General features: G+C 44.6%; 3 protein-coding genes across 8 annotated transcripts in view; 2 read left to right on the top strand and 1 right to left on the bottom strand.

The window, feature by feature from the left end:
- Window positions 1–5,890, top strand: part of shtn2 (shootin 2) — a 36,847-nt gene extending 30,957 nt beyond the window's left edge. For all 3 annotated transcript variants that reach the window (XM_055938241.1, XM_055938242.1, XM_055938240.1), the window contains exons 13-17: window positions 2,994–3,091; window positions 3,214–3,243; window positions 3,346–3,399; window positions 3,740–3,914; window positions 4,403–5,890. In XM_055938241.1, coding sequence (XP_055794216.1) covers window positions 2,994–3,091; window positions 3,214–3,243; window positions 3,346–3,399; window positions 3,740–3,914; window positions 4,403–4,554 — 509 coding nt within the window. In that variant the 3' untranslated portion in view covers window positions 4,555–5,890. The remainder of the gene's footprint in view (window positions 1–2,993; window positions 3,092–3,213; window positions 3,244–3,345; window positions 3,400–3,739; window positions 3,915–4,402) is intronic.
- A 179-nt stretch (window positions 5,891–6,069) lies between these two features.
- tex261 (testis expressed 261) lies at window positions 6,070–13,901 on the top strand. The gene is made up of 6 exons (XM_055938239.1): window positions 6,070–6,289; window positions 10,639–10,718; window positions 11,087–11,240; window positions 11,446–11,513; window positions 12,247–12,349; window positions 12,723–13,901. The coding sequence occupies exons 1-6, from the start codon at window positions 6,220–6,222 to the stop codon at window positions 12,836–12,838; spliced, it is 591 nt and encodes a 196-aa protein (XP_055794214.1). The 5' UTR covers window positions 6,070–6,219; the 3' UTR covers window positions 12,839–13,901.
- A 1,915-nt stretch (window positions 13,902–15,816) lies between these two features.
- On the bottom strand, window positions 15,817–19,224 carry ankrd53 (ankyrin repeat domain 53). Of its 4 annotated transcripts, XM_055938237.1 has the most exons (7): window positions 18,874–19,224; window positions 18,645–18,730; window positions 18,162–18,315; window positions 17,717–17,916; window positions 17,405–17,569; window positions 16,997–17,117; window positions 15,817–16,758 (listed from the first exon to the last, which is right to left on the bottom strand). In XM_055938237.1, exons 2-7 carry the CDS (start codon window positions 18,719–18,721, stop codon window positions 16,174–16,176), a joined length of 1,302 nt encoding a protein of 433 aa, XP_055794212.1. In that variant the 5' UTR covers window positions 18,722–18,730; window positions 18,874–19,224; the 3' UTR covers window positions 15,817–16,173. The 4 variants fall into 4 exon arrangements, with proteins under 4 accessions (XP_055794212.1, XP_055794210.1, XP_055794211.1 ...); XM_055938235.1 differs by lacking the exon at window positions 18,645–18,730 and having other exon boundaries at window positions 18,874–19,223; XM_055938236.1 differs by lacking the exon at window positions 18,874–19,224 and having other exon boundaries at window positions 18,645–18,861.
- Window positions 19,225–19,455: the final 231 nt, after the last annotated feature.

Here is a 19,455-nt window from a genome sequence, read left to right as displayed (position 1 = left end):
AAGTCAAAAAAATTAAATAATATGTTATTAGTCACATACACATATTTAGCAGATGTTATTGTGGGTGTAGCAAAATGCTTGCGTTCCTAGCTCCAACAGTGCAGTAGTATCTACAAATTCACAACAATACACCCAAATCTCAAAGTAAAACAATGTAATTAAGAAATATATAAATATTAGGACGAGGAATGTCGGAGTGGCTTGACTAGAATACAGTAGAATACAGTATATACATATGAAATTATTAAAACAGTATGCAAACATTATTAAAGTGACCAGTGATTCCATGTCTATGTACATAGGACTGTAGCCTCTAAGGTGCAGGGTTGAGTAATCGGGTGGCAGTAGGCTAATGACAGTGTCTAAGTTCAGGGCAGGTTACTGGGTGGAGGCCGGCCAGTGATGGCTATTTAACAGTCTGATGGCCTTGAGATAACTAATCCTACTAGATGGGCTCTGACGCTCGTCGGATGTGGCAGGACTTGCAAACTATCACGAATTCCAAGGGGAAACCTAGCCGAGAGCTGCCCAGTAATGCAAGCCTACCAGACAAGCTGAAGACCTTCTATTGCTCGCTTCGAGGCAAGCAACACTAAACCATGCGTGAGAGCAACAGCTGTTCCCGGACGACTGTATGATCACGCTCTCCGTAGCCAACATTCACAAGGTCGTATAACCAAGACCCATACACAGAAAATGCGCTGACCAGCTAGTGTCTTCACTGATATCAACCTCTCTCTGATCCAGTCTGTAATAACTACATGTTTCAAGCAAACCACCATTGTCCCTGTGCCTAAGAACACCAAGGTAACCTGTCTAAATGACTACCGCCCCGTAGCACTCACATCTGTAGCCACGAAATGCTTTGAAAGGCTGGACATGACTCACATCAACACCATCATCCCAGAAACCCTGGACCCACTCCAATTTGCATAACGTCCCAACAGATCCACAGATGACGCAATCTCAATTGCACACCACACTGCCCTTTCCCACCTGAACAAAAAGAACACCTACATGAGAATGCTGTTCATTGACTACAGCACAGCGTTCAACACCATAGTGCCCACCAAGCTCATCACTAAGTTAAGGACCCTGGCACTGAACACCTCCCTCTGCAACTGGATCCTGAACTTCCTGACAGGCCGACCCCATGTGGTGAGGGTAGGCAACAACACATTCGCCATGCTGACCCTCAACATGGGGGCCCCTCAGGGGTGCGTGCTCAGTCCCCTCTTGTACTCCCTGTTCACCCATGACTGCGTGGCCGTCCACGACTCCAACACCATCATTAAGTTTGCCGACAACACAACAGTGGTAGGCCTGATCACTGACGACAATGAGACACCCTATAGGGAGGAGGTCAGAGACCTGACAGTGTGGTGCCAGGACAACAACCTCTCCGTCAACGTGGGCAAGACAAAGGAGCTTATCGTGGACTACAGGAAACGGAGGGCCGAACACGCCTCATTCACATCGATGTCCTCGGTGTCCACATCACTAAGGAGCTATCATGGACCAAACACACCAACACATTTTTGAAGAGGGCACAACAACACCTCTTCCTCCTCGGGAGGCTGAAAATATGTGTCATGGGCCCTCAGATCCTCAAAACGTTATTCAGCTGCACCATTGAGAGCATCTTGACTTGTTGCATCACTGCTTGGTATGGCAACTGCTTGGCATCTGACTGCAAGGCGCTACAGAGGGTAGTGCGTTGGCCCAGTACATCACTGGGGCCGAACTCGCTGCCTTCCAGGACCTCTATACCAGAGGATGGTAAAAAAAAATGGTCAAGGACTCCAGCCACCAATGTCATAGAGTGTTTTCTCTGCTACCACACATCAAGTGGTACCGTAGTGCCAAGTCTGTGACCAAAAAGCACCAGAACAGATTATATCCCCAAGCCATAAGAATGCTGAACAGTTAATCAAATGGCTACCTGCACAATTTACATTGACCCCCTCCATAATTTTTTCATTTTATAATTTTTACTCCCTTTTTCTCCCCAATTTCGTGATTACAGTCTTGTCTCATCGCTACAACTCCAAAAACGGGCTTGGGAGAGGCGAAGCTCGAGTCATGCGTCCTCCGAATTATGACCCGCCAAGCCACGCTTCTTAACACCCGCTCACTTAACCCGGAAGCCAGCTGCACCAATGTGTCAGAGGATACACCATTCAACTGACGACCGCAGTCAGCCTGCAACAAGGAGTTGCTAGAGCGCGACGAGCCCCCTCCCAGCTAAACCCTCCCCTAACTCAGACGACGGTGGGCCAATTGTGCCCCACCCTATGGGACTCCCGGTCACGGCCAGTTGTGACACAGCCTGGGATCGAACTGGGATCGGCTGTTGTGACACCACAACACTGTGATGCAGTGCAGTAGACCGCTGCGCCACAGATCTTTCTTTATCTTAATTGTTTTGCACTGACTCTTGCACTGGCTCTACTCACCCACTCACACATACTACACTGACACTCCAACACACACACACACTACATATGCTCAAACACCCAGAACACACACATGCATATTGACGTCACACACACACTCACATATAGACAAACTTTCACACTTCACATACTTGGCTGCTACTCTGTTTATAATATATCCTGATTGCCAAGTCACTTTTACCTCTCCCCACATGTACATACTGTATTACCTCAAACCCCTGCATATGGACTCAGTACTCGTACTACTTGTATATAGCCTCGTTATTGTTTTTACTGTGTTACCATTTTCTTTTTTATTTAGCAAATATTTGTCTTACTTTTTAACCCTGCACTGCTGTGTAAGCAATTCCCTGTAAAGTCTACACCTGTTGTATTCAGGCACATGTGAACAATAAAATTTGATTTGATTTTGATTTGATATTCAAGGCATGTTTAGGAGGTAAATTATGACCCTGGTTCTGATATCAGCAGTTCTATTGTTCAACACAGCACAGCTCAAGTAGCCTATTCATTGTGTTGTGTCCCTTTCTCCAACAGAGCCAGATCCTACTTTGGACATGAAGACCCGAGCGGTGGATGCGATGATGGAGAGGATAAAGAAAGGCATTGTCCTGAGACCCACTCAGAGACCACAGGTAGGGCTAGATAGTGCATGTACAGTATAAATCAATCAATCATCAATCAACCAATCAGTCAATCAATCATGCTATCTACAATTGCAGTGATGAGACATCTGACATTTTGTCTCCTATTTCAGGTCGGATCAGAAGATGACCGTGCCTGGAGGGTGAGCACTTTTGATACCTTTCTTATTATAATAATTGTTATAAAAGACTATTGATTTATTTAATATTAAAATGCTTTTAATTTATGAATCTTTCAATCACAGGACCAGAGGATTGAGAAGAGAAAGTCAGCCGTGCTGGAGCTGAAAGGAATGCTGGTAAGATGGGATCAGTTAAGAATTGGGAGTCCCATAGGGCAGCGCACAATTGGCCCAGTGTTGTCCGGGCTTTGCCGATGTAGGCCGTCACTGTAAATAAGAATTTGTTCTTAACTGACTTGCCTAGTTAAATAAAGGTTAAATAAGAATGTCAACAAACCTTTTTTTTTTTTAAATTAGGGATTTTCAATTCGACAAGAGAAGTGAGTCTAATAGGTCGACGGGATTAATAATGTACCCTGATTGGTTTACTGTACTTTTGAAATCTTCTTTTCTTTGACCTGATTGGTTTAACCTCCTCCTCACCTATCCTGATTGTCTACTGTACTACCTCTACCAGGACACCATAAAGCACCAAGGCCACAGGAGGGCATGGTCACGGAATAGGTTCAGCCGAAATGTGGGGGAGGCAGAGCTACAGATGGTGCTACAGAGAAGGAGACGGGCCATGGCGGATGGACAGGACACCCCCAGCTCCGCCCCCTCCACTGCCATAACCCCTACCAAAATACAAGGTGCAGTAGCATCTCCATCCTTTGCTTTAGGGATTGGGGGACAGTCAGTCAGTTTGGGTTTTTAAGGGTTGCAGTGTTCTGGTTATTGTTTTGTCCACGGGCATTAAATTGATGGTACTACATTAAAAGATGGACTGGCCTGGTCTTGGATGGCTTGAAATGGTTTTAGGTCAAAGTTGGTTACAGAGAAAGATTGATGCAGATGATAACAAACGAGGAACCAGGAGGACACATCATTAGCCTACCCAGGCTACGTTTAGACAAGCAGTCCAGTTCAGATTTTTATTTTCACTACTTGGTCATGAAGGACTGAAAAAGATCTGATGTTAAAAGATGTGATCGATCAAAAGACCAATTAGTGGGGGAAAAAACTGAATTGGGCTGCCTTTCTAAACACAGCCGTAGTGATGTTTTTCACTTACCTACAATATTTTAGAATTTTTTTTAAATATAAAAATGTGCTTATATACCATATGTCTTTCCCCCAGGCCCGCAGCCGGGCGGTCCAGCAGCAGGAGCACTTCCCTGGGCAGGAGAGAGTGGCAGCACCCCTGTACTCCGGAGGCTCCAGCAAAACAGAGAGAAGAGGAACTCCCGTATCAGAGAATCAGAACTGATCATCTGCCAGGAGAACATCTGAAAGTTGGGGAAACGGATGACTAGTTTTGGGATACTGTACCACAGTGTTTCCCAAACCTCTCCTTGAGTACCCCCATCCAGTCCACATATTTGATGTATATGTGGAACCTTTGCCTGTAATAATAATAGTAACTAAAATGTGAGTGGCTTGGGTTAAGGCTTGACCTTAATCTTTGGGTTTTGGGGTCCCAAAGGGGTGCCCATTTTTATTTTTGCCATAGCAGTACACTCCTGATTGAAATAATCCAAGCTTGATGATGAGTTTATGACTTGAAACTGCTGTGCAGTGCTAGGGAAAACAATTACATTTGGATCACCAAGACCAGGATCAAGAATCACTGGGTTAAGGGTAGTAAGCCAATGGCAAAGAGCTTTCTGTGGCAGTAAAAATGTACAAGGATATTCTACTTGTGCTGGGTGTGAGAAATATTTTAATGGCAATATGCCCCTTTTTTAATAACCCATCCATGAATTTCTCTCAATTCACATTCAATGTTGCAACGAGAAAAGCAAAGAGTGAGAAGAATATGGTTCTGCATTGATGCTCTTATCGTGGAATTATTGGTGCATTATTGTCCTGATGCTCTGAAAACTTGTCTCTTTTTGTATAGGGGTCACTTCACTCTAATACCTGCTATGCTTCAGCTATGTAAAAAAACAACTTAAAAGTGGAAATAATACAATATTTTATTCACATCACGCCTCAGTTGCCATTTGTAAATGGAAAGCACACATGCAGTACCAGTGAATGAAAAATACACATACTACCACCAAATGATTTCTACTGTTTCTTTTGAAGAGTGGAAAGCTACCTTTCCTCTCATTCTACGCTCTGGACCTCCTTGTAGCTAGAGACCTAGCGCCTTAATTAGCTCACACAACAGAGGAATTGTGTCGGCTGCCATTTAGGCACTCCATATACTTGGGTTGCCAAGGTGTTGAGGAGCTAAGAGCACTCAGGTGATCTTAAAGGTCCTCCAGAAAGTGTCTGAAATGGAGGCTGGGTGGATGGCAGCTTTTTGAGTTCACACTTCCACACACCCCTGCTCTTTGTTAAAAGCATTTGAAAAGGATGGGATTACTTTCACACTTTGACTCTGACACCATTTTAGTTTCTGCTGCACGCTGTTCTGTCATTATATATTTATTTAATTTAGCTCCTTTACTAGAAAGGTCTGCTTTTCACTTTCAGCATACATTTTTCATAGTTTTTTTTGCCCCTCAATCTCAAAGGTGTAGGATTTTTAAATAATGTTGCTACTCCATTCTGTGTAGGTGTCTCTGTGTGTGTGTGTGTGTAATGAAATCAACAGAAATAAAGTAGCTTATTAATTATACTACAGTCTCACTTATTTCATCATTTACAGCATACCTGGAAGACCAACAGGTAATTGCAGCACATTCATTTCTGATCATCTATTCCAGCTCTAGCTGTAAACTACAGAGCGCAGGCAGCTCCCCCTCTGTCCAAATGTGCTGGAGTTCCTCCGACCATAACTGGCGCTGTAGCCACAGGGGCACACTGAATCCTGGAGACTGCAGCGCTTTCCTCAATGTCCGACTGCCAGTGGGAGGAACTTTGACCAACCACCAGTTAAATTATTTCACAGCACTTACTGTCACTTTTGTTTTTAATATATATGTGTGTTGTTTTACATGAAACGAGATGTGGTTTATTTATTTACTAAGTTGGCTGTCGTTGGTGATACAGATATCTTTCATCACACTAGCAATTGGTGAGTTTACTTTTTGAAGTTAGCTACAGTAGCTAGCATCGCCACATTACCTTCTTTCACACCCAGCCTATTGATGCATGTCAATTCGGCCTGGGCTCGGGGTGCAAGCAAAGTGACAATCAACAATGTGGCAGAATAAACTTTACTAACTTGCCAGTTAGGATAATAGTAGCAATTTAGTTAACAATGCTATGCACATAACGTAGTGTGGCAAATTCCCATAGCTAGCTACAGCTAGTGTGTGAGCTAACAGCCAACTGGGTAGCTAACGTTAGTTAGTTGTGATTCACAATCCAACCAAGAGAGTTCAGCACATCTACTTGTTTTCACGTGCAAAGTTGATCATTGTAATCACTACAGTAATATCTTGGCTAACCTGCGGCGTTTCATCCAGCCTGCAACTGGTGACAAAGCTTATCCAATGTAAACTACCTATTGCTGGTCCACACCTATTGCTGGTTGTTGTGCAAGGGGCTACTAGTAACTAACTAATTACTGAGTATCTTTATCACAACACTGCTATTTACAAAATCGCAAACTAACGTTATTGTAAAGCCAATCGTATTACGCAATAGTTGGATAGAAATGTCTGGCACGTAACTAACTGTTCGACGGTTGCCCTAACGTTACTCCTATATTCCAAGCAGAGTATGCGAGCGGAGTTGAGTGGTCGTAAATCCCGCTTGCACACCGCGCCATTAATCGAAATCACAATTTAGCCAACACTCATCTATTTTTGTTACTACCAGGACATACCATTTCGTTTTGAAGTATTGAAACCAAGCCATGTGACTTAAACCATTTTAAAAGACGTGAAAAGGTGAATGTAAGAAGCGCTCATAATTTAAATAAATATTCAGCCCCTTTGCTATGAGAGTCGAAATTGAGCTCAGGTACATCCTGTTTCCATTGATCGTCCTTAAGTGGACTCCAATCGTTCTAAATTCAATTGATTGGACATGATTTGGAAAGGCACACACTTGTCTATATAAGGTCCCACAATTGACAGTGCATGTCAGAGCAAAAACCAAGCCACGAGGTCGAAGGAATTGTCCTTAGAGTTTCGACACATGATTGTGTTGAGGCACAGATCTGGGGAAGGGTACCAAAACATTTCTGCAGCATTGAAGGCCCGCAAGAACACAGTGGCCACCATCATTCTTAGATGGAAGAAGTTTGGAACCACCAAGACTTCCTAGAGATGGCCGCCTGACCAAATTGAGCAATTGGGGGAGAAGGGTCTTGGTCAGGGAGGTGACCAAGAACCCGATGGTCACTCTGACAGAGCTCCAGAGTTCCTCTTTGGAGATGGGAGAACCTTCCAGAAGGACAAGCGTCTCTGCAGCACTCCACCTATCAGGCCTTTATGGTAGAGTGGCCAGACGGAAGCCACTCCTCAGTTAAAGGCACATGACAGCCCGTTTGGAGTTTGCCAAAAGGCACCTAAAGGACTCTCAGACCATGAGAAACAAGATTCTCTGGTCTGATGAAACCAAGATTGAACTCTTGGCCTGAATGCCAAGTGTCACGTCTTGAGGAAACCTGGCACCATCTCTACGGTGAAGCATGGTGGTGGCAGCATCATGCTATGGGGATGTTTTTCAGCGGCAGGGACTGGGAGACTAGTCAGGATCGGGGAAAAGCTGAACGGAGCAAAGTACAGAGAGCTTCTTGATGAAAACATGCCCCAGAGCACTCAGGACCTCCGACTGGAGTGAAGGCTCACCATCCAACAGGACAACGACCCTAAGCACACAGCCAAGACAACGCAGGAATGGCTTCGGGACAAGTCTCTGAATGTCCTTGAGGGGCCCAGCCAGAGCCCGGACTTGAACCTGTTTGAACATCTCTGGAGAGACCTGAAAATAGCTGTGCAGCGACCCTCCCCATCCAACCTGACAGAGATTGAGAGGATCTGCAGAGAAGAATGGGAGAAACTCCCCAAATGGGTTATTGTGTGTAGATGTAGGCTGAACAATTTAATACATTTTAGAATAAGGCTGTATGAAATGTTACAAAATGTGGAAAAAGTCAAGGGGTCTGAATACTTCCCGAATGCACTGTAAACACACTAAATAGGTCAGGAGCCAGACAGGGAGCCTAAGATGTAATGAAAATAAATGATTTAGCCTATATTATTAGGCTCTGTCTACAGTGCCTTTTTGAGTTAATTTTTAGAAAGACGAGTTTGGCCAGAGTCTGTGGCTTCAGGCTCATGTGTTGGTGCTTGAAGAACAGGCTAGCAGCAAAGAATATCCTCTCCGCTCTTGTAGAGTCACTGGGGATGCTAAAACACCCTTTGGGCCTCCATTGGCAGGCTGGGCAGAGATGCAGTGTTTTATTTGACACTTTTCTATAGGTAGACCTAAAGGGTTATGCAAAATAATCAAAAAATGGAAAACACCTTGAAAGTGGAAATAACGCCAGGCCTATTGGGCCAAAATCAATTATGGGCTATTGTATAGATAATAGAACATGAATGAACAACTTTTAAGAGATCTGATTTTTAGTTTATAAATACTTTACTACAGTGACATAGTTAGCTACACACCTCGTTCCTTTTTTTTTTTTTTTTTCATTTGCACGTAGTAAGTAAACCATCATGCTTTCGGGATATGTGTCTTCAGATTCCACAATGATTATGTAGTGGACACTACATCACCGCACTCCCCCTCTTGCTCTTGGTCCTCATCTTTGTAAGTCACCTTGATTTTACACCTGTGTGTTTTATCAGTTTCCTTATGAAAATATTTAGCGACCACCATGACAGTAGCTAAAGCAAGGGGCTATAGCAGCACACAAGTAGACTACGAATGCATGCTGGGCCGTGAAGTGAGCGAAATTGGAGTGGCCGAGAAGGCCGACGCTCCAGCCTTTGGGAATCGGGCTCCGTACTCCAGGCAAATTGGGCACGCTTCCTTCCAGCTCCGCTCCGCTCACATACTCTGATTACAAGGACAGATGTTTTGTTTAAAGGCGAATTGGCTCTGGAAGCCAAAACAGCCAGGTATTCCCATCTGTGTGGGATCCCTAACCCTATGAAGGTGTGTAGTAATTTAAATAGAAAAGTATTTCGTGCTGATATGAATATACACTCCTTATGCTTCCAAAAGCGTACCTCAACAGATGCGTGTTTAATGTTTTGAGAAAACAAAACTCCCTTTCTGAAGATACTATTGTCAATATTAGTGATATCTGGACATTATTTTTGATGATGGCAATACCTTTTAGAATAGTGAGAATTGCAATACATATCGCATCGGCACCTAAGTATCATGATAATCTTGAGCACCCTGGCAAATCCTAGTCAATAGGCGCTAAAGCAGTTAGTGTCTATGAATGAATGGGGTAGAAGTCATCTGGCTTATGCCCTTGTTTAAAATCAGTCTACTGTGCTAGTAGGTTTAGCTGTGCAGATGGGTTGACAAATTCGACACATTTTTGACGTGTTAAATGCATGTGCATCTGTAAACTTAGAAGATAATACTAGTTTGAAAGTCAAGTGAGTCAACTTTTGTCACGGGCTGTTTAGTTTTATCCTAAAATCCAATCTGATTGGACAGCTGTCACTTATTATCCGGCGTGTCTATTTTAGCAACTAATGTCATCAGCAATAATGTAGTAATCACTAATAACCGGTAAATTAATATAGTCCTTGTGGATTTAATGCGAATGTGTGTCAAAACAGCTCTTGAATCTCATGTTCAGACAGTGAGTGAGTTTGCACTGCAGGCAGTGAGGTGGTAGAACTAAGAGAGGGAGCTGTCCGATGCGGGATAAAAAAATAAATAAAAATGTCTGCCTGTCATGCCTCGCTATGAGTTCCACCGGCACTTGGGCATAGGGTTCAAAAGTGCACGGCGCTCTGTCCAGATTTCCTCACTCTGTGTGTTTAGAAGTCCGGGCGGGCATGGAGTACTTTGCCTTACGTGACGAGATGCAGATCCTTCGTGTGTGTGTGTGTGTGTGTGTGTGTGTGTGTGTGTGTGTGTGTGTGTGTGTGTGTGTGTGTGTGTGTGTGTGTGTGTGTGTGCGCTGTCACCCCCTTCTCTTTGATGTAATTGTTCTGACTTGTTTTAGTGCATTTGCCTCAAGTCGCCTTTTCTGGAAGCATGTTAGTAAATGTCTGATTCTGTCGAGGCTACCTTCAGTTTTTCAGGGGTTATTTTGGGTCTTGTGTGTGTGTATGTGTTTGTTTGTGTGTTTACTGCCGTGAATGTTGTTTCCTTATTCATCAATCGATCTCATCCCTTGTATGTCACAGTGCTGTCTATGGACAAGCTGGTAAATGCATTTTGTTGGTTGTTTTTATTTGATTTATTAGTACGTCTCTCCTCCCCCCCCCCCAGCTGCTGGCCTGTATTATTTGGCAGAACTAATAGAAGAGTACACAGTTGCCACTAGTCGAATAATAAAGTACATGATACTGGTGAGTAGTTTCTCTTGGATGATATCTAACACAGTGAATTTGAGCGATCATTTCCCTGAACACTTCGGCCTACAGTGTAAAAATTCAAAGAGCTACCTCTCTATCGTAACCGATCAGTCTTACACCCTCAATATCTTGGTCATCAACTTGTACTTTCATCTCTTCTGAACAACTCTCCCCTCCTCCCCTTTTTACTTGTTAGGTGACCATATTCCCATATGTCCTAGGCTGCATTCAAAATGTGCACTACATTTGTCCAGAGAACTATGAACAAAAATATTGCACTATAGGGTGGCATTTCAGATGCATCCTATACCACAGAGGGGAGTAGTATTACTAACACCCCTGCTCTGTGTACTGTACTTTAGTTCTCTACAGGTGTGCTGACGGGCCTGTACCTGTTTGAGGGCTTCCCATGGCTGATGATGGGCTGTGGTCTCTTCACCAACCTGGTGTACTTTGGCCTCCTGCAGACCTTCCCTTACATATTGCTGAGCTCACCCAACTTCATTCTCTCCTGTGGTGAGCATCAGAGGCAGGCAGCAGCTGAGGCAGGAACAAGTGTATAGTAGCGATAGCTTTTCTAGATGTAAACGCCAATCGATAATATGCAGGGCCTGGAGTTTCTTCCCTGATCATGTGGCCTAATTTAACTGTTTAAAATGCACTGTATTCATCCCTCCTACATATTTGTCTTTCTCTACCCCGCTCTCCCTCTTTCTCTCAGTATTGGTGGTGTTGAATCACTACATGGCTTTCCAGTACTTTGCTGAAGAGTATTACCCCTTCTCAGAGGTAAGCCTAGGACACACGCACCCACCCACCTCTGAAGTAAACCTAATCTGTGTTGATTACTCCTGAGCTCTTATGAGCAAAGTATTGCAGGGTACATAATCATTTATTTACTTAGCAAATGACATAATGGAACTATATGAGTGATGGCTCAAATACTCAGGGTTGGGTAGGTTACGTTCCAAATGTAATCATTACAGTTACTAGTTACCTGTCCAAAATTGTGATCAGTAACATAATTTATGGATTACACAAACTCAGTAGCGTAATCAGATTACTTGCAGTTACTTTTGGATTACTTTCCCCTTCATAAGAAGACCGTTTTTTTTTGTAATCAGTTACTCCCCAACCCTGCAAATACCTCACCTAGGGCAAAGACAGTTGCAATGTGTAATGGGAATATTTAAACTGAATGAAGTTAATATTCAAAGATCGAGGACTCACTGATTTATTATTGTATTCTCTGAACACTGATTCTGTTGTACGTGACAAAGTCACTGCTTTTTGTTTTCACCTTCATACAAAGCCTCTCAGGCCGGTGTTTACAGAACAGCCGTCTGCTGATTAGGACCTAGTAGTTATAGGCTACGTGTTTTGCTATGATCAGCGAAAAACTCTGAGCAGTAGTCGTAAACTCTAAAGGCAGAGTATTTCCTTGTCAGGAATCACTCCTGGTCCTGTAACTCCTCTCTTCACCTCCGTCTCTCCTCAACTCCATATCTTCTTCTCCCTGAAGGTCCTGGCGTACTTCACCATCTGCCTGTGGATCATCCCCTTCTCCTTCTTCGTGTCGCTATCGGCGGGGGAGAACGTGCTTCCGTCCACCATGCAGCAAGGAGGTGAGCTCTTAAGGCTAAGTCTGAAATGACACCCAATTTCCTGTGTAGTCCACTGCTTTTGACCAGAGCCTTGTGATACGGATACTTGGTCGTGTTGAGTAGGGCACACACTTAATTACAATGAAAAACGTTTTCCATGAAAGTACATTTTTCCTATAAAACTAGTTCAGTTAAATTGTGTTTTCTCCCTTCTGGACCCCACTCAGATATAGCACGTTCAGGTACCATTCCCCCCCCCCCCCCCCCCCCCCCTCACCTCTTAGCCAACCAGGTTCTTTTACTAAAAATGATTTAACTCTTTCTCAACAACTTATCTGGTTAGATAAATAAAGTTGAAATGTGTTGAATTGTTCTCCTCTCTTTCCTTCTCCAGATGACGTGGTCTCAAATTACTTCACCAAGGGCAAGAGGGGCAAGAGGTCTGGCATCCTGCTCATCTTCTCTTTCCTCAAGGAGGCAGTGTTGCCTAGTCGACAGAAGATGTACTGAGGCTCTACCCGGGGGGCTTGGGGTGGTCAGGGTGGGTGGTAGGGGTACAAGGGTATATTTGGGAAGGGACGAAAGGAGAGGAGGAAGAAGAGCTCATCGTAGCAGTGCAGACGAGAGCTTCCCATTATTGCTACGGACTAGCAGCAGTGTGTTTACAGGACTGGTACATCTCTCATACTCGCTCTCTTTCTCTCTCTAGCTCTGTTTGCATCTGAAATGGCACTGTTGCCTATATAGTGCACTATATAGTGAATAGGGTATCCATGTCTGTCTGTGATGATGGTGACAGCAAACAAAGAACTGAAGGCCTTTGGCTCCTGTTCTCCAGCTACAGTAGGCGTCTCAAATAGGCTCTCTTCTGCATCAGACTATTCTGTTCTGTTTTTTTAACTAAAACGAGTGTTTCTTATTGGACAAGTTCATGTTGTCCCCTCTCTGTTTTAGTCAGTTTACTTCTGTTTGGGGCCTAATGAATACGAGCCAGGTGGAGGACAGGTTGAAGGGGGGAAGAGGGGAACAGGGTTGGCGTGAAACGAGGCCAGACCGGATGACTTCTTTGCGTCCCAAAGGGCACCCTGTTCCCTACACTGTGCAGAGACCCATGGGCCCTGGTAAAAAGTAGTGCCCTATGAAGGGAATAGGGTACCATTTTGGGAAGCAGCCCTTGTGTTGTGTGCTGGGTCGCTAACTCCCTACTAGTATGGTGTCGCCTACTAAGCCAATGTTTGTACGTGGCCGCATAGGAACAAATGAGTTTTTCTTTTGTATACGTCTTTACTGTTCAACAATCATCAATGACTCCATGGCTCTCAAACGGCTCATTCTCTTGAGCCATTCAAAAGAAGAAAAAGAAAGCTTAAATAATACAAGGGATTTTTTGTTGTTGATAAATTGATAAAAAAACAGAAACAAACTAACATGCCCACGAATACTTATGAATCTGTGATAAGGTAGTTGACGTGCAATCATTTTTGTACGCTTCTTATGGGTGAATCGGGTACGTTTGGCGAGAGAAACGGCTAAAGTGATGTGTAGCAATGCTATTAAAGAGGCAGTTATATGGTGTGAGACTCATCACTGATTGTGTGGAAGGTAAATGGTATTTTCGCTGGGGTACGGAATTACAGGATCCCTTGAGAAAGATGAGCAAAAAAAGCTCAAGTAAAAAAAATACTAATACTGAGCTAAATAAAAAATGTGTTTATACTAGAGTAAGTAACACAAAAAAATAAATCACAATTATTGCATGCCCTGTTTTCAATACTCCAGCACCATCCCCCTTTGCGAGGATAACGGCACAGACTTTTTCTAAATGTTTTATGAAATTGGAGAACGCATTGGGAGGGATCTTAGACCATTACTCGATATAGAATCTTTCCAGATCCTTGGATCTCTTTCGTCTGCGCTTAAGGACTACCCTCTTCAATTCAAACCACTTGTTTTCAATGGGGTACAAGGATCTAGTATGGGGTACATTGACCACAAAAAATCTATATTTTTCAATTAACAATTTCTTTGTGGATTTTGATGTGTGCTTGGGGTTATTGTGTTGCTAGAAGATTAACTTGCGGACAAGTTTCAGCCTCCTGGCAGAGGCAAACAGGTTTTTGGCTAAAATGTCCTGATACTTGGTCAAGTTTATGATGTCCTTAACTAGGGCCCCAAGACCAGTGGAAATAGCCTTAGTATTAGTCGTAATAAGCTCCCGAGTGGCGCAGCGGTCTAAGGCACTGCATCTCGGTGCTACTGTAGAGGTGTCACTACAGACCCTGGTTCGATCCTGTATCACAACCAGCCGTGATCGGTAGTCCCATAGGGCAGTGCACAATCGACCCAGCATCGTCCGGGTTATGGGGTCGGCCATTGTAAAATAAGAATTTGATCTTAACTGACTTGCCTAGTTGAAGGTTAAATAAGAAAATAATAGCTAATTTACAGTATATTTTATACACTTTTTTGCCTCATCTTTATCAAGGGATCCAATCATTCCGGACCCCACTGTCAGACTTAATCAATGATTGGCGGTGAGGCAATTAACATTTTACATTTAAGCAATTTATCAGACGCTCTTATCCAGAGCGACATACAGGAGCAATTAGGGTTAAGTGCCTTGCTCAAGGGCGAGGTCGACAGACTTTTCACCTAGTCAGCTCCGGGATTCGAACAAGCAACCTTTCTGTTAACCTGGTGTGAGACTCAATATGTGAACGGTTATGTGGAATTACTTTCCTGGGTTGTGTTCACTGGGTATGAATTGTTTAAACACTTCTAACAGAAAATAAGCGTTGTTATTGGACTTGTGTTTAGTAATTTCTCTGTTCCAAAAAATTGATCTCCCACTACTGAACTGAACACGACCCTGCTTTTGCAAGGTACTCTATATTGATTGTGTGCTTTCACTATACGTGTATGTTCTGGGGCTAGCGGCAGTTGCGGGGGGGGGGGGGGGGGGAGGTTGAGCAGAGGTCTGGACATGCCATTGCCGGGGTGTGAAGTGATTCTCAGGAAGTGTGAGCGTTATGATGACAAAGTAAGCAGACAAAACCACAACTCCCACCTCCACCCCCTACCTTCTTTTGACAAGCTCTCACCTGCAGACCCAGACTAGACCCTGAGGGAGTGTCATCAAGACAGCAGGCCCCCGTTTGTGACAAGTGACCCAGGTTACTGTGGTCTCAGCCCTGTGTCACCCCTCCCTTACCTTCACGCAGGAGACCGAGGAGCTCCAACCACAGAGAAGTAGCTGGAGACTGGTGAACTCAGCTGTTGTTCCACTTATGTATGCATAGCCAGTTTGACATTGGGATGGGGGAGCCCTATAATGACACAGAAGCACTTAATTGGGACAGCAAGCCCAGAGTGGAAAGTTACAGGGTAGTCCTCTTATCTCTCCTGTATTCAACAACATACATAGTTAGTCATATACTAATTACAATACCCATTTGTCACCATTTTCGGGAGTTAGCTCTGACATTGCCAAACAATTATACGCCTTTCATAATCTCTGGCAATTTTTATTGGATGAGAATATACAGAATATACAATAATAATAATACTCCTGATATGCTAAATCTGTTATGTTTTGCAGAACACCACTGTCCAATCGCCTGTGATGCTTTGTGTCATAGTAGAGTCAAGTACAGTGTCTCTCCATTATAGTAGAGTAAGACTGGGAGAAAGTGGATCTCCACCACTCCTTAAGGTAGAAATTGCCCCCAACCACAGATCTAGGATCAGATTACCCTACCTGCCATTCTAACCTTAACAATTACGAGGGATGAAAGAAATCTGACTCTGGATCATTGGTTAGGGGTAACTTCTACCTCTCCATCCAGTCAGTAGTGGCCAGGCTCCAGCTCCTCGACCAGGTGCATGGCCACCTCTGTCCAGGGAGAGGTGTTGGGTCCTGGGGAGCAGCCAAGGCGCGGCAGGTCCAGCACATGGTTGGGCTGGAAGTGGTTGGGCGAGGCGATCCTTGATGGGAAGGCAGCAGAGAACAGCCCCCTCTGAAGGACATCCCAGGGCAGGTTGGGGACCGACTGGGGGGACCCATCCCACTTGGCAGTGTACTGGGGACGTCCATCCCCACGGGCCCTGCAGAGAGTTACGCTGCGCCTCAGGTCGGGCTCTGGAGGGGACCTCTCGGGCTGGCTACTCAGACGCACCCCCTGGGGCCGGGAGACAGAGGCCGGTGGGGGTTTGGAGGGGTTGGGGGAGATGTTCCAGGCCTCCCGAGGTGGGGCCCCTGGACACTGCCTGTGGCAGGCCTTGGTCCTCTGGCTTTGTGGCCTCTGGTCTGGGGAGAGGCAGTGGGCGTGAGCCTGGTTCCACGTGGCCCTAGGCTGGGCCCAGAGGAGGGGAAGGCCTTTCTTATCGGCCCACTCCGTGACCTTCTCTTCCATCAAGTTCTGTCTCCCCAGCTGAGGGAGGTCACCATGGAAACATGGACACGGAGGAGAACCAGGTAACAATCGTTAGGAAAAAAGGAATGATTCATTTTTGATTAAATTCAAGGGTTTGGACTTTTTAACATTGATGACAGTGTTAGATCTCTGTAACTCATGAGTAACTTCCTATCAGTAAAATAGTAACAGTATTTGTAATAGTAACAGTGATAATAACTGCGTTTTGTTTTTCCACACAGTAGAGTAGACAAACCTTCTCTATGTTCTCGGCCCTCCTGTGCATGTTGAACAGGTCCTGCTGAAGGTTCTGCAGCGCCTTGCGCCTCTCCATCTCTCTTTTCTTCTCGTTCTGCCACATAGAGTCCTTCAGAAACCTGGCCACACACAGTCAGTCACACATACAGTCAATTGAAGTGTCACTCTGTTAAGAAATAAGCCGAGTAAACTCATTGTCTTCTGATTGGTGGCGCCACTCCTAGGTGCCACTCACCCCTCAGCTGATCTACGAATATCTCTCTGACATGGCTGTATTACCTGGTAAGTACACAACTTGTTACCACTACTACTACACCAAACCTTTCAAACAAACACACACATCTCTTTCTCTATACCTCTATTTCTGTCCTTTCTCACTCACACACACACACACACACACACACACCTGGCGATCCTTCTGTGACACCAGATGCGTGCCAGTTCCAGAGGTGTGTGTCCTCTGTTGTCTTGTGCACCAGTGTCTGCCCCCACCTGCACTAGAGTCTTGGTACACTCCCACAGGCCCTCGGTGGCAGCCAGGTGGAGGGGCGTCAACCCTGTGTCAGTGGCTCTGGAAGGGAACCAATACACGACTCTCTTAAAGTACATCATCACCACCTTCATCTTCACTGTCATTATCACCATCATCGTCATTATAAAGGCAACGCTCATTATAGACACTGGGATAATGTTGTCAGAGCAAGAGATGACGTCGTACACGTTTGGCAGGGCTCCATGCTCCAGTAGGTAGGTGAGGCAGGCATGGGAGTGGGGTCTGCTCTTGGCAGTGAGGACCATGTGGATGGGTCTGCGGCCCAGGGGGCAGCTGGCGTTTATGTCCACCACTTGGGATGCCAACAGCAGCTTCATACACTCCAACTGCCCATGTAGGCCGGCCACGTGGAGCACTGTCAGACCCTAGGGTGTGTGTGTACATATAGGTATACAGGCGAGCACGGTGCACTCAGACAGGCACAAAAGGGCACACAAGTACAGACGGATGGACACACGCACACGCTCAGACGGACACAGACACTCAGCAGGTCAGTACAGCCACAGATAACATGTTGGAATGCATAAATATAAACAAATGACTAGCACTTCAAGAGATGGAGTTATTGAATTGACATCGAGTCAAGCCGCCGACACAGTGCTTGATTCACCTGTTTGTCGAGCTGCGTTGGGGATAGCGCCCGCTTCAGGCTGAGTCGCAGCCAGTCACGGTCCCCCGAGGTGGCCGCCTGGAACATGTCGCTGTCCGGCGGAGCCTTCACCAACCGCCGAACCAGCACCACCCCACCACCTACCCTGGGCTTACTGGAGGAGCACATTATCCAGTCACTCAATAACAACAATCAGTCCAGGAACAGGTTGAGAATAGGAGTAAAAAAACGTTCGTCTTTAGTTTTTCAAATTATAGTTTGATAGTATTAAATAAACTAGTAAGCCCAGGCTCTGGTTACCCTAAACGTCTGCCAGCATTAAGGCGACTCCTTGCCCTTGGGCGGTGCGCAACCACTAGGCTAGGCTACTTCAAGTTGCGCTATAACTTCTGATAAATTGCAGGCACGAAGGCTTGGCTACAATGTTACAGTGTTTCAACGGGTTAAATGTATGTAGCCTGGCAAATCAGGATACAATTTTACCACATAGTAGCCATCTTTAGGTCGATCATTTTCCGCGTTTGTTTATATGTTCCATGGTTGCTATGGTTATTCTTCATATTGTTCCACTGTTTTTAAGCACAACAACTCAACAAAAATATAATTAATTGTATTTATATTACTCAACAACCCAAAACAGAACATTGCAAAAGAACGATGCATGACAGATAGAAACTTTCCTATTTAGAATCAATTTAATTCGAACACTTACTTTATTTTTCCAGAATTCAGAAGTTGTCCTTGTAAAAGATAATTAATTGAAAACATGCGCATTGTTAATGTTCCAATCCAAGAATATAGACATACTTTCGAGTTATAGCCCATGGCCCATTATCGCAGTCCAGTGTAGAAGGCAAATAAATTATGTAAATTTTACTGATGTTGAATGAAACGCTTGTGTGTGCGTGTGTAGAGGCGTGGCCAAGAAACCCCTCGGGTGAAAGGAATCCGGGCCTGATCTTATTGCTTCTGTTGTTCCTCACTCACCTAGCCTACAGACGACTGGGCTTTGTTTTGTAACGGCTATGAAATGTGTTGAATTAAACAAATAGCCTAGTTCACAGCAAAGGCAGTTCTAGCATACTTAAAATATATATATATATACACTGCTCAAAAAAATAAAGGAAACACTTAAACAACACAATGTAACTCCAAGTCAATCACACTTCTGTGAAATCAAAGTGTCCACTTAGGAAGCAACACTGATTGACAATAAATTTCACATGCTGTTGTGCAAATGGAATAGACAAAAGGTGGAAATTATAGGCAATTAGCAAGACACCCTAAATAAAGG

The sequence above is a fragment of the Salvelinus fontinalis genome, chromosome 11 (assembly GCF_029448725.1).
Source record: "Salvelinus fontinalis isolate EN_2023a chromosome 11, ASM2944872v1, whole genome shotgun sequence".
NCBI lineage: Eukaryota > Metazoa > Chordata > Actinopteri > Salmoniformes > Salmonidae > Salvelinus > Salvelinus fontinalis.
Note: the sequence above shows the minus strand (reverse complement) of the source record. Positions and strands in the feature narration are given on the sequence as shown.